The sequence below is a fragment of the Lonchura striata genome, chromosome 29 (assembly GCF_046129695.1).
Source record: "Lonchura striata isolate bLonStr1 chromosome 29, bLonStr1.mat, whole genome shotgun sequence".
Lineage (NCBI taxonomy): Eukaryota > Metazoa > Chordata > Aves > Passeriformes > Estrildidae > Lonchura > Lonchura striata.
The window spans coordinates 392,717-415,565 of NC_134631.1; the positions used below are offsets into that span (position 1 = coordinate 392,717).

The 22,849-nt window shown below is 37.1% G+C and overlaps 1 protein-coding gene across 1 annotated transcript; it reads right to left on the reverse strand.

The window, feature by feature from the left end:
• Positions 1-453: 453 nt before the first annotated feature.
• On the reverse strand, positions 454-22,443 carry LOC110481110 (zinc finger protein 692). Its single transcript, XM_077788917.1, is given in 12 exon segments — positions 454-715; positions 1,656-1,755; positions 5,074-5,188; positions 10,369-10,447; positions 10,532-10,585; positions 14,142-14,255; positions 16,611-16,724; positions 16,818-16,866; positions 19,365-19,685; positions 19,957-20,084; positions 20,086-20,240; positions 22,349-22,443. Coding segments are annotated over 12 exon segments (1,515 nt in total). The 5' UTR covers positions 22,373-22,443.
• Between the last annotated feature and the right edge of the window lie 406 nt (positions 22,444-22,849).

A 22,849-nucleotide genomic window follows, 5' to 3' on the forward strand; every position in this document is an offset into this window, starting at 1 on the left:
TATTTGACATTAAAAAAAAGACAGATTTGTCCAAAAAACCGGGATTTTTCCCATTTTTACCTTTCCCACCTATTTTTGGTACTTAGAGCTGCCTCCCACAACCCAACACCCTCCCAAATTTTGCCCCATCGCCCAAACTGAAAATCCGGGATTTTTTCCCCATATTTGACATTAAAAAAAAAGACAGATTTGTCCAAAAACCGGGATTTTCCCCATTTTTACCTCTCCCATATATTTTTCCCACCTCGAGCTGCCTCCCACCGCCCAACACCCTCCCAAATTTTGCCCCATCGCCCAAACTGAAAACCCATTATCCCCCCCATATTCACCCTTAAAAAACCCCCAGATTCATCCGAAAAAAATCAATATTTTCCCCCAAATTTTCCCTCTCCCACCTTCAGCTCTACCTCCCACCCCTCCCCACCCTCCCCAAATTTTTAACCCCATCCTTCCCTAGGACCCCGCCCGTCCTTCCCGGTGACTTTGGGGCGATCCCGGCTTTTCCGGCTTTTCCGGCTCCGGAATTCCGCGTTGGATTTGGCGGATCCCGTGGCCGGGGTGACTTTTGCTCTTGTGGGCGGCGACGTTGTCGCGCTTCTCGAACCTTTTCCCGCAGACGTCGCAGGGGAAGCGGAACGAGGAGTCGGCGTCGTGTTTCCGCATGTGCCAGTTGAGGGAGGCTTTTTGGCGGCACGTGAAACCGCAGATTTCGCACCTGGGGAGGGGGGAAAATCGAAATGGAAATGCGGGTGGGGGTGGTTTATAAAGGAAAAAAAATTAAAAAATTAAAATTAATGAAAAAAAGGGTGAGGTGAAGGGTTAAAGTAAAAAAATCCCGTGAGGTGAAGGGTTAAAAAGCAAAAAAAATAAGGAATATGGTGAGGAGAAGGGTTAAAAAAATAAAAAATCCCGGTGAGGAGAATGGTTAAAAAACAAAAAAATAAAAAATAAAAAATCCGGTGAGGAGAATGGTTAAAAAACAAAAAAATAAAAAATAAAAAATCCGGTGAGGAGAACGGTTAAAAAAATAAAAATATAAAAAATAAAAAATCCCGCGAGGAGAACCGTTAAATGGAACTGGGATTTCCTGGGAAGGAACTGGGATTTCCTGGAAGGAACTGGGATTTCCTGGGAATGGAACTGGGATTTCCTGGAAGGAACTGGGATTTCCTGGGAATGGAACTGGGATTTCCCGGGAATGGAACTGGGATTTCCTGGGAATGGGACTGGGATTTCCTGGGAATGGGACTGGGATTTCCTGGGAATGGAACTGGGATTTCAGAACTGGGATTTCCTGGAAGGAACTGGGATTTCCTGGAAGGAACTGGGATTTCCTGGGAATGGGACTGGGATTTCAGAACTGGGATTTCCTGGAAGGAACTGGGATTTCCTGGGAATGGACTGGGATTTCAGAACTGGGATTTCCTGGGAATGGGACTGGGATTTCCTGGGAATAAACTGGTTTTTCCTGGAATGAACTGGGATTTCCTGGAATGAACTGGGATTTCCTGGAATGAACTGGGATTTCAGAACTGGGATTTCCTGGGAATAAACTGGTTTTTCCTGGGAGGAACTGGGATTTCCTGGGAATGAACTGGGATTTCCTGGAAGGAACTGGGATTTTCTGGGAATGAACTGGGATTTCCGGGACTCACTGGAGCGGCTTCTCCCCGGTGTGGATGCGCCGGTGGATGATGAGGTTGCTGCTGGTGCGGAAGGAGCGCGCGCAGAACTCGCAGATGTAATCCCGTTTGTCTGGGAAAAGGGGAAAAAACCAAAAAAAACGGGAAAAATCGGGGTTGATCCAACCTGGAAAAACCATCGGGATCCTCGGGATGGGAATTTGGGAATGGGTGGGATGTGAAAACCCAAAAATGGGAGGTGGAACTCCAAATGACACTGTGAAATTCCGTAAATTCTTGGGAAAACACAAAAATGGGAGGTGGAACTCCCAATTATCCCGTGAAATTCCATAAATTCTTGGGAAAACCCAAAAATTGGAGGTGTAATTCCGTAAATCCATGGAAAAACCCAAAAATGGGAGGTTTAACTCCCAATTACCGGGTGAAATTCCATAAATTCTTGGGAAAACCCAAAAATTGGAGGTTTAATTCCCAATTATCCTGTGGAATTCCATAAATCCATGGGAAAACACAAAAATGGGAGGTGTAATTCCCAATTATCCCGTGAAATTCCATAAATCCATGGGAAAACCCAAAAATGGGAGGTGTAATTCCATAAATCCATGGGAAAACCCAAAAATTTGAGGTTTAACTCCCAATTATCCCGTGAAATTCCATAAATTTTTGGGAAAACCCAAAAATTGGAGGTGTAATTCCGTAAATCCATGGAAAAACCCAAAAATTGGAGGTTTAATTCCCAATTACCGGGTGAAATTCCATAAATTCTTGGGAAAACCCAACAATTGTTGGTGTAATTCCCAATTATCCCGTGAAATTCCGTAAATCCATGGGAAAACCCAAAAATTGTTGGTGTAATTCCCAATTATCCCGTGAAATTCCATAAATCCGTGGAAAAACCCAAAAATTGGAGGTTTAACTCCTGATTACCCCATGAAATTCCGTAAATTCTTGGGAAAACCCAACAATTGTTGGTGTAATTCCCAATTATCCCGTGAAATTCCATAAATTCTTGGGAAAACCCAACAATTGTTGGTGTAATTCCCAATTATCCCGTGGAATTCTGTAAATTCTTGGGAAAACCCAAAAATTGTTGGTGTAATTCCCAATTATCCCGTGAAATTCCATAAATCCATGGAAAAACCCAAAAATTGGAGGTTTAATTCCCAATTATCCTGTGAAATTCCATAAATCCATGGAAAAACGCAAAAATTGTTGGTGTAATTCCCAATTATCCCGTGGAATTCCGTAAATTCTTGGGAAAACCCAAAAATTGGAGGTGTAATTCCCAATTATCCCGTGAAATTCCGTAAATCCATGTGAAAACCCAAAAATTGGAGGTGTAATTCCATAAATCCATGGGAAAACCCAAAAATTGGAGGTTTAATTCCCAATTACCGGGTGAAATTCCATAAATTCTTGGGAAAACCCAAAAATTGGAGGTTTAATTCCCAATTACCGGGTGAAATTCCATAAATTCTTGGGAAAACCCAAAAATTGGAGGTTTAATTCCCAATTATCCCGTGAAATTCCGTAAATTCTTGGGAAAACCCAACAATTGTTGGCGTAATTCCCAATTATCCCGTGGAATTCCGTAAATTCTTGGGAAAACCCAAAAATTGGAGGTGTAATTCCATAAATTCTTGGGAAAACCCAAAAATGGGAGGTTTAACTCCCAATTACCGGGTGAAATTCCGTAAATTCTTGGGAAAACCCAACAATTGTTGGTGTAATTCCCAATTATCCCCTGAAATTCCGTAAATTCTTGGGAAAACCCAAAAATTGGAGGTGTAATTCCATAAATCCATGGAAAAACCCAAAAATTGTTGGTTTAATTCCCAATTATCCCGTGAAATTCCGTAAATTCTTGGGAAAACCCAACAATTGTTGGCGTAATTCCCAATTATCCCGTGAAATTCCATAAGTTCTTGGGAAAACCCAAAAATTGGAGGTGTAATTCCATAAATTCTTGGGAAAACCCAACAATTGTTGGTGTAATTCCCAATTATCCCCTGAAATTCCGTAAATCCATGGGAAAACCCAAAAATGGGAGGTGTAATTCCCAATTATCCCGTGAAATTCCGTAAATTCTTGGGAAAACCCAAAAATTGGAGGTTTAACTCCCAATTATCCCGTGAAATTCCATAAATTCTTGGGAAAACCCAACAATTGTTGGTGTAATTCCCAATTATCCCGTGAAATTCCGTTAATCCATGGGAAAACCCAACAATTGTTGGTGTAATTCCCAATTATCCCGTGAAATTCCGTAAATTCTTGGGAAAACCCAAAAATTGGAGGTTTAATTCCCAATTATCCCGTGAAATTCCGTAAATCCATGGAAAAACCCAAAAATTGGAGGTTTAACTCCCAATTACCGGGTGAAATTCCATAAATCCATGGAAAAACCCAAAAATTGGAGGTGTAATTCCATAAATCCATGGAAAAACCCAAAAATTGGAGGTTTAATTCCCAATTATCCCGTGAAATTCCATAAATCCATGGGAAAACCCAAAAATGGGAGGTGTAATTCCATAAATCCATGGGAAAACCCAAAAATTGGAGGTTTAATTCCCAATTATCCCGTGAAATTCCGTAAATTCTTGGGAAAACCCAACACTTGTTGGTGTAATTCCCAATTACCGGGTGAAATTCCATAAATTCTTGGGAAAACCCAACAATTGTTGGTGTAATTCCCAATTATCCCCTGAAATTCCGTAAATTCCTGGGAAAACCCAAAAATTGGAGGTTTAACTCCCAATTACCGGGTGAAATTCCGTAAATTCTTGGGAAAACCCAAAAATTGTTGGTGTAATTCCCAATTATCCCGTGAAATTCTGTAAATCCATGGGAAAACCCAAAAATTGGAGGTGGAACTCCAAATGACCCCGTGAAATTCCATAAATCCATGGGAAAACCCAACAATTGTTGGTGTAATTCCCAATTATCCCGTGAAATTCCGTAAATTCTTGGGAAAACCCAACAATTGTTGGCGTAATTCCCAATTATCCCGTGGAATTCCGTAAATTCTTGGGAAAACCCAAAAATTGGAGGTGTAATTCCATAAATCCATGGAAAAACCCAACAATTGTTGGTGTAATTCCCAATTATCCCATGAAATTCCATAAATCCATGGAAAAACCCAAAAATTGGAGGTTTAACTCCCAATTATCCCGTGAAATTCCATAAATTCTTGGGAAAACCCAACAATTGGAGGTGTAATTCCGTAAATCCATGGAAAAACCCAAAAATGGGAGGTTTAACTCCCAATTACCGGGTGAAATTCCGTAAATTCTTGGGAAAACCCAAAAATTGGAGGTTTAATTCCCAATTACCGGGTGAAATTCCATAAATCCATGGAAAAACCCAACAATTGTTGCTGTAATTCCCAATTATGCCGTGGAATTCCGTAAATTCCCGGGAATTGCGGCCTCACCGCTGTGCAGCTTCTCGTGTTCCTTCAGGTGCTTCTTGAAGTCGAAGGATTTTCCGCAGCTCGGCTCCGAGCACCGGAACGTTTTCTGCTGCACGTGCTGGTACTTCCGGTGGTGCTGCCAAGGTGACAGGAATTAGAAATTAAATTAAAATTTAAATTAAAAAAATAAAAATAAAATTAAAATTAAATTTAAAAAAGAAATTTAAAATGAAATTAAAAAGAAAATTAAAATTAAAATTAAAATTAAATTTTAAAAAATTAAAAATAAAATTAAATTTAAATTTAAAAAAGAAATTAAAAAGAAAATTAAAATTAAATTTAAAAAATTAGAAATAAAATTGAAAATTAAATTAAAAAAAATTAAAAATAAAATTGAAAATTAAATTAAAAAAGAAATTAAAAATAAAATTTAAAATAAAATTTAAAATGAAATTAAAAAGAAAATTAAAAAGAAAATTGAAATTAAATTTAAAAAAATTAAAAATAAAATTAAAATTAAATTTAAAAAAATTAAAAATAAAATTGAAAATTAAATTTAAAAAAGAAATTAAAAATAAAATTAAAATTAAAATAAAAAAGGAAATTAAAAAGAAAATTGAAAATTAAATTAAAAAAAATTAAAAATAAAATTAAAATTAAATTTAAAAAAATTAGAAAGAAAATTAAAAATTAAAATTAAAATTAAAAATTTAAAATGAAATTTAAAATAAAATTTAAAATGAAATTAAAAAGAAAATTAAAATTAAAATTAAAATTAAATTTAAAAAGAAATTAAAAATAAAATTGAAAATTAAATTTAAAAAAGAAATTAAAAATAAAATTGAAAATTAAATTTAAAAAAGAAAATTACAAAGAAAATTGAAAATTAAATTTAAAAAAAATTAAAAAGAAAATTAAAATTAAATTTAAAAAAGAAAATTAAAAAGAAAATTTAAAATTAAATTTAAAAAAGAAAATTAAAAAGAAAATTGAAAATTAAATTTAAAAAAAATTAAAAATAAAATTGAAAATTAAATTTAAAAAAGAAAATTAAAAAGAAAATTTAAAAGAAAATTTAAAAGAGAATTTAAAAGAAAATTAAAAAAAAATTAAAATTAAAATTAGAAATTTAAAATGAAATTTAAAATAAAATTTAAAATGAAATTAAAAAGAAAATTAAAATTAAAATTAAAATTAAATTTAAAAAGAATTAAAAATAAAATTGAAAATTAAATTTAAAAAAGAAAATTAAAAATAAAATTGAAAATTAAATTTAAAAAAGAAATTAAAAAGAAAATTGAAAATTAAATTTAAAAAAGAAAATTAAAAATAAAATTGAAAATTAAATTTTAAAAACATTAAAAAGAAAATTGAAAATTAAATTTAAAAAAGAAAATTAAAAAGAAAATTTAAAAGAAAATTTAAAAGAGAATTTAAAAGAAAATTAAAAAAAAATTAAAATTAAAATTAGAAATTTAAAATGAAATTTAAAATAAAATTTAAAATGAAATTAAAAAGAAAATTAAAAATAAAATTAAAATTAAATTAAAAAAAATTAAAAATAAAATTGAAAATTAAATTTAAAAAAAATTAAAAATAAAATTGAAAATTAAATTTAAAAAAGAAAATTAAAATAAAATTGAAAATTAAATTTAAAAGGAAATTAAAAATAAAATTGAAAATTAAATTTAAAAAAGAAATTAAAAAGAAAATTTAAAAGAAAATTTAAAAAAGAGAATTTAAAAGAAAATTTAAAAGAAAATTAAAATTAAAATTAAAAATTTAAAATGAAATTTAGAATAAAATTTAAAATGAAATTAAAAAGAAAATTAAAATTAAAATTAAATTTAAAAAAATTAAAAATAAAATTGAAAATTAAATTTAAAAAAAATTAAAAATAAAATTGAAAATTAAATTTAAAAAAGAAAATTTAAAAGAAAATTTAAAAAAAATTAAAATTAAAATTAAAATTTAAAATGAAATTTAAAATGAAATTTAAAATGAAATTAAAAAGAAAATTAAAATTAAAATTAAAATTAAATTTAAAAAGAAATTAAAAATAAAATTGAAAATTAAATTTAAAAAAGAAATTAAAAATAAAATTGAAAATTAAATTTAAAAAAGAAAATTTAAAAGAAAATTAAAAAAAATTAAAATTAAAATTAAAAATTTAAAATGAAATTTAAAATAAAATTTAAAATGAAATTAAAAAGAAAATTAAAATTAAAATTAAAATTAAATTTAAAAAAAATTAAAAATAAAATTGAAAATTAAATTTAAAAAAGAAAATTAAAAAGAAAATTTAAAAGAAAATTTAAAAAAGAGAATTTAAAAGAAAATTTAAAAGAAAATTAAAATTAAAATTAAAATTAAAATGAAATTTAAAATAAAATTTAAAATGAAATTAAAAAGAAAATTAAAATTAAAATTAAAATTAAATTTAAAAAGAAATTAAAAATAAAATTGAAAATTAAATTTAAAAAAGAAAATTTAAAAGAAAATTAAAAAAAATTAAAATTAAAATTAAAAATTTAAAATGAAATTTAAAATAAAATTTAAAATGAAATTAAAAAGAAAATTAAAATTAAAATTAAAATTAAATTTAAAAAGAAATTAAAAAGAAAATTGAAAATTAAATTTAAAAAAGAAATTTAAAATAAAATTGAAAATTAAATTTAAAAAAGAAAATTACAAAGAAAATTGAAAATTAAATTTAAAAAAAATTTAAAAGAAAATTGAAAAGAAAATTTAAAAAAGAAAATTAAAAAGAAAATTGAAAATTAAATTTAAAAAAGAAATTGAAAAGAAAATTGAAAAGAAAATTTAAAAAATAAAATTAAAAAGAAAATTAAAATTAAATTTAAAAAAGAAAATTAAAAATTTAAAATGAAATTAAAAATAAATTTAAAAATAAATTTAAAAATAAAATGAAAAATAAAATGAAAAAGAAAATTAAAAAGAAAATTAAAATTAAAATTAAAAATTTAAAATGAAATTTAAAATGAAATTTAAAATGAAATTAAAAATTTAAAATGAAATTTAAAATGAAATTAAAAATAAAATTAAAAATTAAATTTAAAAAAGAAAATTAAAAAGAAAATTAAAAATTTAAAATGAAATTATAAATTCCATAAAAATAAAATTAAAAATAAAATTAAAAAATAAAATTAAAATTAAAAACTTAAAATGAAATTTAAAATGAAATTTAAAATGAAATTTAAAAGAAAATTAAGAATTTAAAATGAAATTTAAAATGAAATTTAAAATAAAATTAAAAATTTAAAATGAAATTTAAAATTAAATTTAAAATGAAATTAAAAATAAAATTAAAAATTAAATTTAAAAAAGAAAATTAAAAATAAAATTAAAAAATAAAATTAAAATTAAAAACTTAAAATGAAATTTAAAATGAAATTTAAAATGAAATTTAAAAGAAAATTAAGAATTTAAAATGAAATTTAAAATGAAATTTAAAATAAAATTAAAAATTTAAAATGAAATTTAAAATTAAATTTAAAATGAAATTAAAAATAAAATTAAAAATTTAAAATAAAATTATAAATTCCATAAAATTAAAATTAAAAATAAAATTAAAAAATAAAATTAAAATTTAAAATTTAAAATGAAATTTAAAATGAAATTTAAAATGAAATTAAAAAGAAAATTAAGAATTTAAAATGAAATTTAAAATGAAATTAAATATAAAATTAAAAATGAAATTAAAAATTAAAATTATAAATAAAATTAAAAATTTACAATGAAATTTAAAATGAAATTAAAAATAAAATTGAAAATAAAATTTAAAAAAGAAAATTTAAAAGAAAATTTAAAATTTAAAATGAAATTTAAAATTAAATTTAAAATGAAATTAAAAAGAAAATTAAAAATTTAAAATGAAATTATAAATACCATAAAAATAAAATTAAAAATAAAAGTTAAAAATAAAATTAAAAATAAAAATTTAAAATGAAATTTAAAATGGAATTTAAAATGGAATTAAAAATAAAATTAAAAATAAAATTAAGAATTTAAAATAAAATTAAATGAAATTAAAAACAAAATTAAAAATTTAAAATGAAATTTAAAATGAAATTAAAAATAAAATTAAAAATAAAATTGAAAATTAAATTTAAAAAGAAATTTAAAAAGAAAATTAAAAATTTAAAATAAAATTATAAATTCCATAAAAATAAAATTAAAAATAAAATTAAAAAATAAAATTAAAATTAAAAATTTAAAATGAAATTTAAAATGGAATTAAAAATGAAATTAAAAATACAATTAAAAATAAAATTAAGAATTTAAAATGAAATTTTAAATGAAATTAAAAATAAAATGAAAAATAAAATTAAAAATTTAAAATAAAATTAAAGATAAAATTAAAGATAAAATTAAAAATTAAAATTAAAAATTTAAAATAAAGTGAAAAATAAAATTAAAATTAAAATTAAAATTGAAAATAAAATTAAAAATTTAAAATAAAATTAGAAATGAAATTAAAAAGAAAATGAAAAATGAAATGAAAAATAAAATTAAAATTTTAAAATAAAAATAAAAATGGAATTAAAAATAAAATTAAAAATTTAAAATGAAATAAAAAATGAAATAAAAAATGAAATTAAAAATGAAATTAAAAATAAAATTAAAAATTTAAAATGAAATTTAAAATGAAATTAAAAATAAAATTAAAAATAAAATTAAGAATTTAAAATAAAATTAAAATGAAATTAAAAATAAAAGTAAAAATAAAAATAAAATGAAAATTAAAAATAAAATTAAGAATTTAAAATAAAAATAAAAATAAAATTAAAAATAAAATTAAAAGTAAAATTAAGAATTTAAAATGAAATTAAAAATGAAATTAAGAATAAAATTAAGAATAAAATTAAAAAATAAATTTAAAAATAAAATTCAAAATTAAATAAAAAATTTAAAATGAAATTTAAAATGAAATGAAAAATAAAATTAAAATTAAAAATAAAATTAAAAATTTAAAATAAAATTAAAATTAAAAATAAAATTAAAAATAAAATTAAAAATAAAATTAAAAATTTAAAATAAAATTAAAATGAAATTAAAAATAAAATTAAAAATAAAATTAAGAATAAAATTTAAAAGACAATTAAAAATAAAATTAAAAATTTAAAATAAAATTAAAATTAAAAATAAAATTAAAAATAAAATTAAAATTAAAATTAAAAATTTAAAATAAAATTAAAATGAAATTAAAAATAAAATTAAAATTAAAATTAAAAATAAAATAAAATAAAAATGAAAATGAAAATCCAAATGTCATAAAAGCACCGATCAGCTCACGTTCAGGTACTGGCGGTTGGAGAAGATTTTTCCGCATCCCTCGAAGTCGCACAGGAGGATTTCCCTCTTCGCCGCCTTCCTGCCGAGAGAAATTCGGGATAAAAAGGTTGGGAAAATCTCGGAATTCCTGGAATTTTTCCCGGTTTTTTTGCCCCAAAAGTACCTGATCCTCTTGGGGCCGATCTGAGCCGTGTCTGCGTCGCTCGGCCGCCGGCAGCTGCGAGGGGAAAAATTCATTTTTGAGCGAATTTCAGCTTTTTTTTTTAGCACAAAACATTGAATTTTTGTACGTTGAATTTTGTGTACATTGAATTTTGTGTACGTTGAATTTTGTGTACATTGAATTTTCTGCACGTTTAATTTTTTGTGCATTGAATTTTGTGCACTTTTAATTTTGTGCGCATTGAATTTTTGTAGATTTAATTTTGTGTGCATTGAATTTTGTGTACATTGAATTTTGTGTACATTGAATTTTTGTAGATTTAATTTTGTGTGCATTGAATTTTGTGTACATTGAATTTTGTGTACATTGAATTTTCTGCACATTTAATTTTGCGCGCTTTTAATTTTGTGTGCATTGAATTTTTGTACGTTTAATTTTGTGTACATTGAATTTTGTGCACATTGAATTTTGTGCGCATTGAATTTTGTGCGCATTGAATTTTGTGCACTTTTAATTTTGTGTACATTGAATTTTGTGCACGTTTAATTTTGTGCACTTTTAATTTTGTGCGCATTGGATTTTTGTACATTGAATTTTGTGTACGTTGAATTTTGTGCACTTTTAATTTTGTGCACATTGAATTTTCTGCACGTTTAATTTTGTGTACATTGAATTTTGTGCATTGAATTTTGCGCACTTTTAATTTTGTGTGCATTGGATTTTTGTACGTTGAATTTTGTGTACGTTGAATTTTGTGCACTTTTAATTTTGTGCACATTGAATTTTCTGCACTTTTAATTTTGTGTACATTGAATTTTCTGCACATTTAATTTTGCGCGCTTTTAATTTTGTGTGCATTGAATTTTGTGCACATTGAATTTTTGTACATTGAATTTTGTGCACGTTTAATTTTGTGCGCTTTTAATTTTGTGTGCATTGAATTTTGTGCACTTTTAATTTTGCGTACATTGAATTTTGTGCACTTTTAATTTTGTGCACATTGAATTTTGTGCGCATTGAATTTTGTGTGCGTTTAATTTTGTGTACATTGAATTTTGTGCACTTTTAATTTTATGTACATTGAATTTTCTGCACATTGAATTTTTTGAAAATCCATCTGGATGTGTCGGATCTGAATCCATCCCCCAGCAAAGCCCCGAGGGACCAATTTAATCTTTTTTTTAGCACAAAAAATTGAATTTTTTTGAATTTTGTGCACATTTAATTTTATTAAATCCATCTGGATGTGTCGGATCTGAATCCAACCCCCAGCAAAGCCCCGAGGGACCAATTTAATCTTTTTTTTAGCACAAAAAATTGAATTTTTTTTAATTTTGTGTACATTTAATTTTATTAAATCCATCTGGATGTGTCGGATCTGAATCCAACCCCCAGCGAAGCCCCGAGGGACCAATTTAATCTTTTTTTTAGCACAAAAAATTGAATTTTTTTGAATTTTGTGCACATTTAATTTTATTAAATCCATCTGGATGTGTCGGATCTGAATCCAACCCCCAGCGAAGCCCCGAGGGACCAATTTAATCTTTTTTTTAGCACAAAAAATTGAATTTTTTTGAATTTTGTGCACATTGAATTTTATTAAATCCATCTGGATGTGTCGGATCTGAATCCAACCCCCAGCGAAGCCCCGAGGGACCAATTTAATCTTTTTTTTAGCACAAAAAATTGAATTTTTTTGAATTTTGTGCACATTGAATTTTATTAAATCCATCTGGATGTGTCGGATCTGAATCCATCCCCCAGCAAAGCCCCGAGGGACCAATTTAATCTTTTTTTTAGCACAAAAAATTGAATTTTTTTGAATTTTGTGCACATTGAATTTTATGAAAATCCACCTGGATGTGTGGGATCTGAATCCAACCCCCAGCAAAGCCCCGAGGGACCAATTTAATCTTTTTTTTAGTACAAAAAATTGAATTTTCTGCTTCTTCCACCACGTCGCGCCCCGAGATCTTCTTCATCCCCTCCCATGGCCCCCCAACCTTTGGCTGTCTCCTCCTGGATTGTCCCCACGAGGGGACGAGGTTGGGAGACACCAAACTCAACGAAGGCCCCAGACGAGATTTTGGATTTCCAAACCCCTCGTTAGATCGACGAGACCCCAAAAACACAACTCGGACCCCAAAAACACAACTCGGACCCCAAAAAACTCAACTTGGACCCCAAAACCACAACTCGGACCCCAAAAACGCAACTCGGACCCCAAAACCGCAACTCGGACCCCAAAAACACAACTCGGACCCCAAAAACGCAACTCGGACCACAAAAACACAACTCGGACCCCAAAAACCACAACTCGGACCCCAAAAACACAACTCAGACCCCAAAAACACAACTCGGACCCCAAAAACGCAACTCGGACCCCAAAAACACAACTCGGACCCCAAAAACTCAACTTGGACCCCAAAAACTCAACTCAGACCCCAAAAACTCAACTCAGACCCCAAAAACCACAACTCGGACCCCAAAACCACAACTCAGACCCCCAAACCACAACTCAGACCCCAAAAACGCAACTCGGACCCCAAAACCACAACTCGGACCCCAAAACCACAACTTGGACCCCAAAACCACAACTCGGACCCCAAAAAACAGAACTCGGACCCCAAAAACGCAACTCGGACCTCAAAAACGCAACTTGGACCACAAAAACACAACTCGGACCCCAAAAAACACAACTCAGACCCCAAAAACACAACTCGGACCCCAAAAACGCAACTCGGACCCCAAAAACACAACTCGGACGCCAAAAACACAACTTGGACCCCAAAAACCACAACTCGGACCCCAAAAACACAACTTGGACCCCAAATACACAACTCGGAACCCAAAACCACAACTTGGACTCTAAAACCACAACTCGGACCCCAAATACACAACTCAGACCCCAAAAACTCAACTCGGACCCCAAAAACACAGCTCGGACCCCAAAAACGCAACTCGGACCCCAAAACCGCAACTCAGACCCCAAAACCCACAACTCAGACCCCAAAAAACTCAACTTGGACTCCAAAAACACAACTTGGACCCCAAAAACGCAACTCGGACCCCAAAAACCACAACTTGGACCCCAAAACCACAACTCGGACCCCAAAAACACAACTCGGACCCCAAAACTGCAACTCGGGCCCCAAAACCACAACTCGGACCCCAAAAAACACAACTTGGACCCCAAAAACACAACTTGGACCTCAAAAACGCAACTTGGACCCCAAAAACACAGCTCAGACCCCAAAACCACAACTAGGATCCCAAAACCACAACTTGGACCCCAAAAACACAGCTCGGACCACAAAAATGCAACTCGGACCCCAAAAACACAACTTGGACCCCAAAAACACAACTGGGACCCCAAAAAACACAACTGGGACCCCAAAAACAAAACTCGGACCCCAAAAACACAACTCAGACCCCAAAAACCAGAACTCGGACCCCAAAACCACAACTTGGACCCCAAAACCACAACTCGGACACCAAAACCACGACTGAGACCCCAAAACCACAACTCAGACCCCCCCAAAAACTTGAGGACGCCCAAGGTGACGACTCCGACCGCCGTCCCCTCGCCGCGGTGGCCACCAGGACTCACCTGGCCCGGCCGCTCTCCTCCTCCAAGGGGACGGAGCCGGGCAGGGGCGGCTCCTCCTTGATGGGCTTCCGGCACGTTCTGGGTCGGTTCTGGCGTCGCTGCGGCGCCGAGGGGCTGTTCGGGGCACAGAGCGGGTGGGGTGAAGGGGTTTGGGTTGGGTTGGGGTTGGGTTTGGGGTTGGGTTTGGGTTTGGGTTGGATTTGGTGGAACTGAGCGCGTTATGGTTGGTCATGGAGTGGATTTGGGTTTGGATTTGGGTTTGGGTTGGGTTTGGGTTGGGTTGGGTTTGGGTTGGGTTTGGGTTTGGGTTTGGGTTGGATTTAGTGGAACTGAGCGCGTTATGGTTGGTCATGGATGGGATTTGGGTTTAGGTTTGGGTTGGATTTGGGTTTCGATTTGGGTTTGGGTTGGGTTTGGGTTTGGGTTTGGGTTTGGGTTTGGGTTTGGGTTTGGGTTGGGTTTGGGTTGGGTTTGGGTTGGGTTTGGGTTTGGATTTGGGTTTGGATTTGGATTTGCGTTTGGATTTGGGTTTGGGTTTGGATTTGGATTTAGATTTGGGTTGGGTTTGGGTTTGGGTTTGGGTTGGGTTTGGGTTGGGGTTGGGTTGGGTTTGGGTTGGATTCGGTGGAACTGAGCGCGTTATGGTTGGTCATGGAGTGGGTTTGGGTTTGGGTTTGGGTTTGGGTTTGGGTTTGGGTTTGGGTTTGGGTTTGGGGTTGGGTTGGGGTTGGGTTTGGGTTTGGGTTTGGGTTGGATTTAGTGGAACTGAGCGCGTTATGGTTGGTCATGGATGGGATTTGGGTTTAGGTTTGGGTTGGATTTGGGTTTCGATTTGGGTTCGGGTTGGATTTGGGTTGGATGTGAGGTTGGGTTTGGATTTCGGTTTGGGTTTGGGTTTGGGTTTGGGTTTGGGTTTGGGTTGGGTTTGGGTTGGGTTTGGGTTGGGTTTGGGTTTGGATTTGGGTTTGGATTTGGGTTTGGGTTTGGGTTTGGATTTGGGTTTGGATTTGGGTTGGGTTTGGGTTTCGGTTGGATTTGGTGGAACTGAGCACGTTATGGTTGGTCATGGATGGGATTTGGGTTTAGGTTTGGGTTGGATTTGGGTTTCGATTTGGGTTTGGGTTGGGGTTGGGTTGGGGTTGGGTTGGGGTTGGGTTGGGGTTGGGTTGGGGTTGGGTTGAGTTGGATTTGGGTTTGGTTTTGGATTTGGGTTGGGTTTGGGTTGGGTTTGGGTTGGGTTTGGGTTGGGTTTGGGTTTGGATTTGGGTTTGGATTTGGGTTTGGGTTTGGGTTTGGATTTGGGTTTGGGTTGGGTTGGGTTTGGATTTGGGTTTGGGTTGGGTTGGGTTTGGGTTTGGGTTGGATTTGGTGGAACTGAGCGCGTTATGGTTGGTCATGGAGTGGATTTGGGTTGGGTTTGGGTTTGGGTTTGGATTTGGGTTTGGGTTGGGTTTGGGTTTGGGTTTGGATTTGGATTTGGGTTGGGTTGGGTTTGGGTTGAATTTTGGTTTGGGTTGGGTTTGGGTTTGGGTTTGGACTTGGATTTAGGTTTGGGTTTGGATTTGGATTTGGGTTGGGTTTGGGTTTGGGTTGGATTTGGTAGGAGATGAGCGAGTTCTGGTTGGTCATGGATGGGATTTGGGTTTGGGTTTGGGTTGGATTTGGGTTTGGGTTGGATTTGGTGGAAAGGAGCAAGTTATGGTTGGTCATGGAGTGGGTTTGGGTCTGGATTTGTGTTTGGGTTTGGGTTGGATTTGGGTTGGATTTGGTGGAAAGGAGCAAGTTATGGTTAGTCATGGAGTGGATTTGGATTTGGGTTTGGGTTTGGGTTCGATTTGGGTTTGGATTTGGGTTTGGGTTTGGGTTTAGGTTTGGATTTGGATTTGGGTTTGAATTTGGATTTGGGTTTGGGTTGGGTTTGGGTTTGGGTTTGGGTTTGGATTTGGATTTGGGTTTGGATTTGGGTTTAGGTTGGATTTGGGTTTGGGTTTGGGTTGGGATTTCGGTTTGGATTTGGATTTGCATTTGCATTTGGATTTGCATTTGCATTTGGATTTGCATTTGCATTTGGATTTGGATTTGGATTTGGGTTTGGGTTTGAATTTGGATTTGGGTTGGATTTGGGTTTGGATTTGGGTTTGGATTTGGATTTGGGTTTGGATTTGGGTTTGGGTTTGGGTTGGATTTGGATTTGGGTTGGTTTTGGTAGGAGATGAGTGCGTCATGGTTGTTCACTGAATTTGGTTACACGCTGGCTGAACATCGGTTGGATATGCCAAATCCCTTCCCTCAGCTGAGACCCAAAAATCCCTCTCCAAAATTCCCTTTTGACCCCAAAACCGCCTTTTTACTCTGTCCCCACCTCCACCCCGCAAACCGCCGCGCCCGAAACCCTCCCAGTGCCATACTGGTCTGAACTGGTCTCCGTGGAGTTCCCCACCCCATCCCCACCCGGAGCTCCCTTCCCACCTATCCGAGGACGGGTGATAATTCTCATCGCGCGCATCGTCGCCGTAGGCCAGGTCAGAATCTTCATCCTCCTCTTCCTCTCGGGGTTCATCCACCTTGTCCCCCGGCTCGGCGCTGCCGGACAAGGAGCGGGGTCAGCCCGGCGGCGGTGGCGAGGACGGCGCCGGACGGAAGCGCCGGCGTCGCCGGGGGTTTGCCGCTGCTCACCTGTCGGAGGTCGCCAGCGCCGGGTCCGGGTCCGGCGGCGCCTGAGGGGCTGGAAGGGGACAGGAGGGTGGTGAGGTGAGGAGGAGGATGGAGAGTTGGGTGGATGGGGGTGTTGGAAGGGTTGTGTTTGGGTTTGGGTTTGGGCTTGGATTAGGAAGGGTTTGGGTTTGGAGAAGTTTGAGTCTGGGTTTGGGTTTGGGTTGGGGTTGGGTTTGGGTTTGGGTTTGGGTTGGGTTGGGGTTGGGGTTTGGATTTGGGTTGGGATTGGGATTGGGGTTGGGGTTGGGGTTGGGGTTGGGTTGGGGTTGGGGTTGGGGTTGGGTTGGGGTTGGGGTTGGGTTGGGGTTGGGTTGGGGTTGGGTTGGGGTTGGGGTTGGGGTTGGGTTGGGGTTGGGTTGGGTTGGGTTGGGTTGGGTTAAGGTTTGGGTTGAGGTTGGGTTATGGTTTGGATTAGGAAGGTTTTGGGTTTGGAGAAGTTCGGGTCTGGGTTTGGGTTTGGATTTGGATTTGAGTTTGGGTTTGGGTTGGGGTTGGGTTTGGGTTGGGTTTGGGTTGGGTTGGGGTTGGGTTGGGGTTGGGTTTGGGTTTGGAAGGTTTTGGGTTTGGAGAAGTTTGGGTCTGGGTTTGGGTTTGGGTTTGGGTTTGGGTTGGGTTTGGGTTTGGGTTTGGGTTAAGGTTTGGGTTGAGGTTGGGTTGGGGTTTGGATTAGGAAGGTTTTGGGTTTGGAGAAGTTTGGGTTTGAGTTTGGGTTTGGATTTGGATTTGAGTTTGGGTTTGGGTTGGGGTTGGGTTTGGGTTGGGTTTGGGTTTGGGTTGGGTTAAGGTTTGGATTAAGGTTTGGATTAGGAAGGTTTTGGGTTTGGGGAAGTTCAGGTTTGGGTTTGGGTTTGAGTTTGTGTTTGGATTTGGGTTGGGATTGGTTTTGGGTTTGGATTTGGGTTGGGATTGAGTTTGGGTTTGGGTTGGGGTTGGGTTTGGGTTTGGGTTAAGGTTTGGGTTAAGGTTTGGATTAGGAAGGTTTTGGGTTTGGAGAAGTTCGGGTCTGGGTTTGGGTTTGAGTTTGGGTTTGGGTTTGGGTTTGGGTTGGGTTTAGGTTTAGGTTTGGGTTTGGGTTAAGGTTTGGGTTAAGGTTTGGATTAGGAAGGTTTTGGGTTTGGAGAAGTTCGGGTCTGGGTTTGGGTTTGAGTTTGGGTTTGGGGTTGGGGTTGGGTTGGGGTTGGGGTTGGGGTTGGGTTTGGGTTGGGTTGGGGTTGGGGTTGGGTTGGGGTTGGGTTAGGGTTGGGGTTGGGTTAAGGTTTGGATTAGGAAGGTTTTGGGTTTGGAGAAGTTCAGGTCTGGGTTTGGGTTTGAGTTTGGGATTGGGCTTGAGTTTAGGTTAAGTTTTGGGTTTGGGTTTAGGTTTGGGTTTGAGTTTGAGTTTGGGTTTGGGTTTGGGTTTGGGTTTGGGTTTGGGTTAAGGTTTGGGTTGGGTTAAGGTTTGGGTTTGGGTTTGGGTTTGGGTTTGGGTTTGGGTTTGGGTTTGGGTTGGGGTTGGAGTTGGGTTTGGGTTAAGGTTTGGGTTTGGGTTTAGGTTTGGGTTTGAGTTTGGGTTTGGGTTGGGGTTGGGGTTGGGTTTGGGTTTGGGTTAAGGTTAAGGTTTGGGTTGGGTTAAGGTTAAGGTTTGGGTTTGGGTTAGGATTACAGTTTGGGTTTGGGTTAAGGTTTGGGTTTGGGTTTGGGTTGGGGTTGGGTTAAGGTTAAGGTTTGGGTTAAGGTTAAGGTTTGGGTTTGGGGTTGGGTTAAGGTTTAGGTTTGGGTTAAGGTTTAGGTTTGGGTTTGGGTTAGGATTACAGTTTGGGTTTGGGTTAAGGTTTGAATTTGCGTTTGGGTTAGGGTTCGGTTTTTGAAAATTTTGGAGTTGGGGCGGTTTCTGATCCTTCTGGGATGGTGGAACTGGGTCAGGATTTTTGGGTTAAATTTAGTCAGGTTTTGGGGTTAGGATTAGGATTAGGTTTAGGATTTTTGGGTTAAATTTAGTCAGGTTTTGGGGTTAGGATTAGGATTTTTGGGTTAAATTTAGTCAGGTTTTGGGGTTAGGATTAGGGTTAGGATTTTTGGGTTAAATTTAGTCAGGTTTTGGGGTTAGGATTAGGGTTAGGATTTTTGGGTTAAATTTAGTCAGGTTTTGGGGTTAGGGTTAGGATTAGGATTTTTGGGTTATTTTAGTCAGGTTTTTGGGTTAGGGTTAGGATTTTTGGGTTAAATTTAGTCAGGTTTTGGGGTTAGGATTAGGATTTTTGGGTTAAATTTAGTGAGATTTTGGGGTTAGGATTAGGATTTTTGGGTTAAATTTAGTCAGGTTTTGGGGTTAGGGTTAGGATTAGGATTTTTGGGTTATTTTAGTGAGGTTTTTGGGTTAGGATTAGGATTTTTGGGTTAAATTTAGTCAGGTTTTGGTGTTGAGGCCTCGCCTCATTTTCCATCCACCACGCTCCAACTGGGAACCCCCCGGAACCGTCGGAATGCCGAACGCGGCGCGTTCCCGAACCATTCCCGGGATTTCCTCACCCGCTCCGCCGCTGCCTCCCCCATCTCCCATCTCCTCGTCACCCTTGGGTGCCCCGGCCGTTCCCTCCTCTCCGTCCTCGTTGGTTCCCACCGCGTCCCTTCTCCGCCGTCGCCTCCGCCCGAAATCTCCGGAATCTCCGCCGGAATCTCCGCCGGAATCTCCGCCGGAGTCGCCGCCCCACGAGAAGCGGTGCCCGGCGGCGCATTGCCAAACCAGCGGCGCCGCGCCGCCAGATGTTGGCAGCTGGACGTCGGGCACGAGCCCGCACTCCTGCCCGTGCCGGTGGGACAGCACCACCAGGCGCTGCAGCCGCTCCGCCTCTGCCGGGAAAAGGCGGAAATTTGGGAAAAACGCCTCCGAAAATTACGTTTTTTAGGTGTTCGGAGACGGCTGCGAGGTTCTTTCCTCTGTTTGAAACCTCTGGGTGTTGTCATTACCAACAACCACCAAACAGCTTCCCAAAAAAAATAAAATAAAAATATGGTGATGACAAAATTTGGGAAAACGGGATTTGCTCCGTGCTTGGGCCTAACCCAAGAGGAATCCACCAGCAGGAACTCCAAATTCAGGAGAAATTAGGGAAACACCCACCTGAGCTCCAGGTGGATCCGTGAGCGCTGTACCTGAGCGGAGAAAAATTCGGATTTTTTTTCCCCCCTGTGCCACCGGGTTTTTTTAAGGATTTCAAGGTTTTTTTAAGGAATTTTCCAGCTTTTTTTTAGGCACCTGTCGAGGAGGAACTGCGCCAGCTGGGAGTGCAGGGAGAATCCCAGCTGCTCCTTGAGGCGGCACCAGCGCTCCAGGTGCCCCCCGATGCGGATGCGGCACTTCCCGCGCCGCGCGTCCAGCTCCCGGCGCTTCTGGCGCCGCACGAGCTGGCGGGGAGGAAATTTGGGGGGGTTCGTGGGGGATCGGTGGGAAATTTTGGGGTTTGGTTGGAAATTTTGGGGTTTGGTGGGAAATTTTGGGGTTTGGTTGGATATTCTGGGGTTTAATGGAGGATGGGTGGGAAATTTTGGGGTTTGGTGGAGGTTCGTTGGGAAATTTTGGGGTTTTGTTGGAAATTTTGGGGTTTGGTGGAGGTTCGGTGGGAAATTTTGGGGTTTGGTGGAGGATCGTTGGGAAATTTTGGGGTTTTGTTGGAAATTTTGGGGTATGGTGGAGGTTCGGTGGGAAATTTTGGGGTTTGGTGGGAAATTTTGGGGTTTGGTGGAGGATGAGTGGGAAATTTTGGGGTTTGGTGGAGGTTCGGTGGGAAATTTTGGGGTTTGATGGGAAATTTTGGGGTTTGGGGGAGGTTCGTTGGGAAATTTTGGGGTTTTGTTGGAAATTTTGGGGTTTGGTGGAGGTTCAGTGGGAAATTTTGGGGTTTTGTTGGAAATTTTGGGGTTTGGTGGAGGATCGGTGGGAAATTTTGGGGTTTGGTTGGAAATTTTGGGGTTTGGTGGAGGTTCGTTGGGAAATTTTGGGGATTGGTGGGAAATTTTGGAGGTTCCTGGAGGATGGGTGGGAAAATTTGGGGTTTTGTTGGAAATTTTGGGGTTTGGTGGAGGTTTGTTGGGAAATTTTGGGGTTTGGTTGGAAATTTTGGGGTTTGGTGGAGGTTCGTTGGGAAATTTTGGGGTTTGGTTGGAAATTTTGGGGTTTGGTGGAGGTTCGGTGGGAAATTTTGGGGTTTGGTTGGAAATTTTGGGGTTTGGTGGAGGTTCGGTGGGAAATTTTGGGGTTTGGTGGGAAATTTTGGGGTTTGGTGGAGGTTCGGTGGGAAATTTTGGGGTTTGGTGGAGGTTCGGTGGGAAATTTTGGGTTTTTGTTGGAAATTTTGGGGTTTAATGGAGGATGGGTGGGAAATTTTGGGGTTTTGTGAAGGATCAGTGGGAAATTTTGGGGTTTCATGGGAAATTTTGGGGTTTCATGGATGATGGGCGGGAAATTTTGGAGGTTCGTGGAAATTTTGGGGGTTCCTGGAGGATGGGTGGGAAATTTTGGGGAGGGGGTTTGGTTGAGGAATTAGGGTCCCCTAATTAATTATGGGGATGCTAATTACGGGGGTGGCGGGGTCCTCTATTTAATTATGCAGACCTTAATTATGAGGGTGTTATTATGGGGTGTAAGGGACACATGGAGGGCGTCACCAGAAGGGTGACGGGGGGACATGGCGGGGGTCCATGAGGGGGATTGGGTGAGGAATTAGGGTTCCCTAATTAATTATGCATACCTTAATTATGAGTGTGGTATTATGGGATGGCGTTAAGGGGGCAAGGGACACATGGAGGGGGTCACCAGAAGGGTGACTGGGGGACATGGTGGGGGTCCATGAGGGGGATTGGGTGAGGAATTAGGGTTCCCTAATTAATTATGCAGACCTTAATTATGAGTGTGGTATTATGGGATGGCGTTAAGGGGGCAAAGGACACGTGGAGGGGGGGGGTCACCAGAAGGGTGAAAGGGGGACATGGTGGGGGTCCATGAGGGGGTTCGGGTGAGGAATTAGGGTTCCCTAATTAATTATGCAGACCTTAATTATGAGGGTGGTATTATGGGATGGCGTTAAGGGGGCAAAGGACACATGGAGGGGGTCACCAGAAGGGTGACGGGGGGACATGGCGGGGGTCCATGAGGGGGTTCGGGTGAGGAATTAGGGTCCCCTAATTAATTATGCAGCCCTTAATTATGAGGGTGGTATTATGGGATGGCGTTAAGGGGGCAAGGGACACATGGGGGGGGGGGGGTCACCGGAAGGGTGTGGCCCCCCAAGCCCCACCCCCAAAACCTCGCCCTCCCATTGGCCACACCCACCAGGACCACGCCCCCTTAAGCCACGCCCCCTTTAAGCCACGCCCCCCCTCCACCCCCCCATCCCCACCGCCGCGCCTTCAAGCGGATGGCGCAGGCGGAGAAGGGAGAGGGGCGGAAGGCGGAACCCCCGCGGCTCTTCCGCCACCCCGCCGCCCTCGCCGCCCCCTCGCCGCCGTTCCCGAACCTCCTCCGCCGCTCCGCGCTCCATCCCGCGCCCTGTGGGCCCCACCGCGGGCCGTGCCCCCTTTAAGAGCCGCCGGGAGCCGCTCGCGGAGCGCCGAGAAGATGGCGGAGGCCACGCCCGCCGTGCGTGCCGTGCGTGCGCGCGCGGGGGATGCTGGGAGTTGTAGTCCGGCCGCGGGGTGTGGTGGGAGACTTCCGGGTTCTGATTGGGCGGGAGGGGGAGGAAGGCCGGAAAGGGAAATTTTTAATTTTTTAAATTTTAAGGATTTTGGGGAGATTTTAATTAGGGATGAGCGCTAATAATAGAGTTAATTAAAAGAAATGAGTAGGCCTTGATGAGGTGAAGAATTGCTAATTAATTGATAGTTGGTTGCTCGTCAGCACGATGTTTAATTAGCTGGGTTGATAATGAAGAATATAAAATAATAAATTGGGGGGTTTTTTAGGAACATAAAAACCCTAAAAATTCCCCTCAAATCCCATAAAAAATACCCCAAAAATC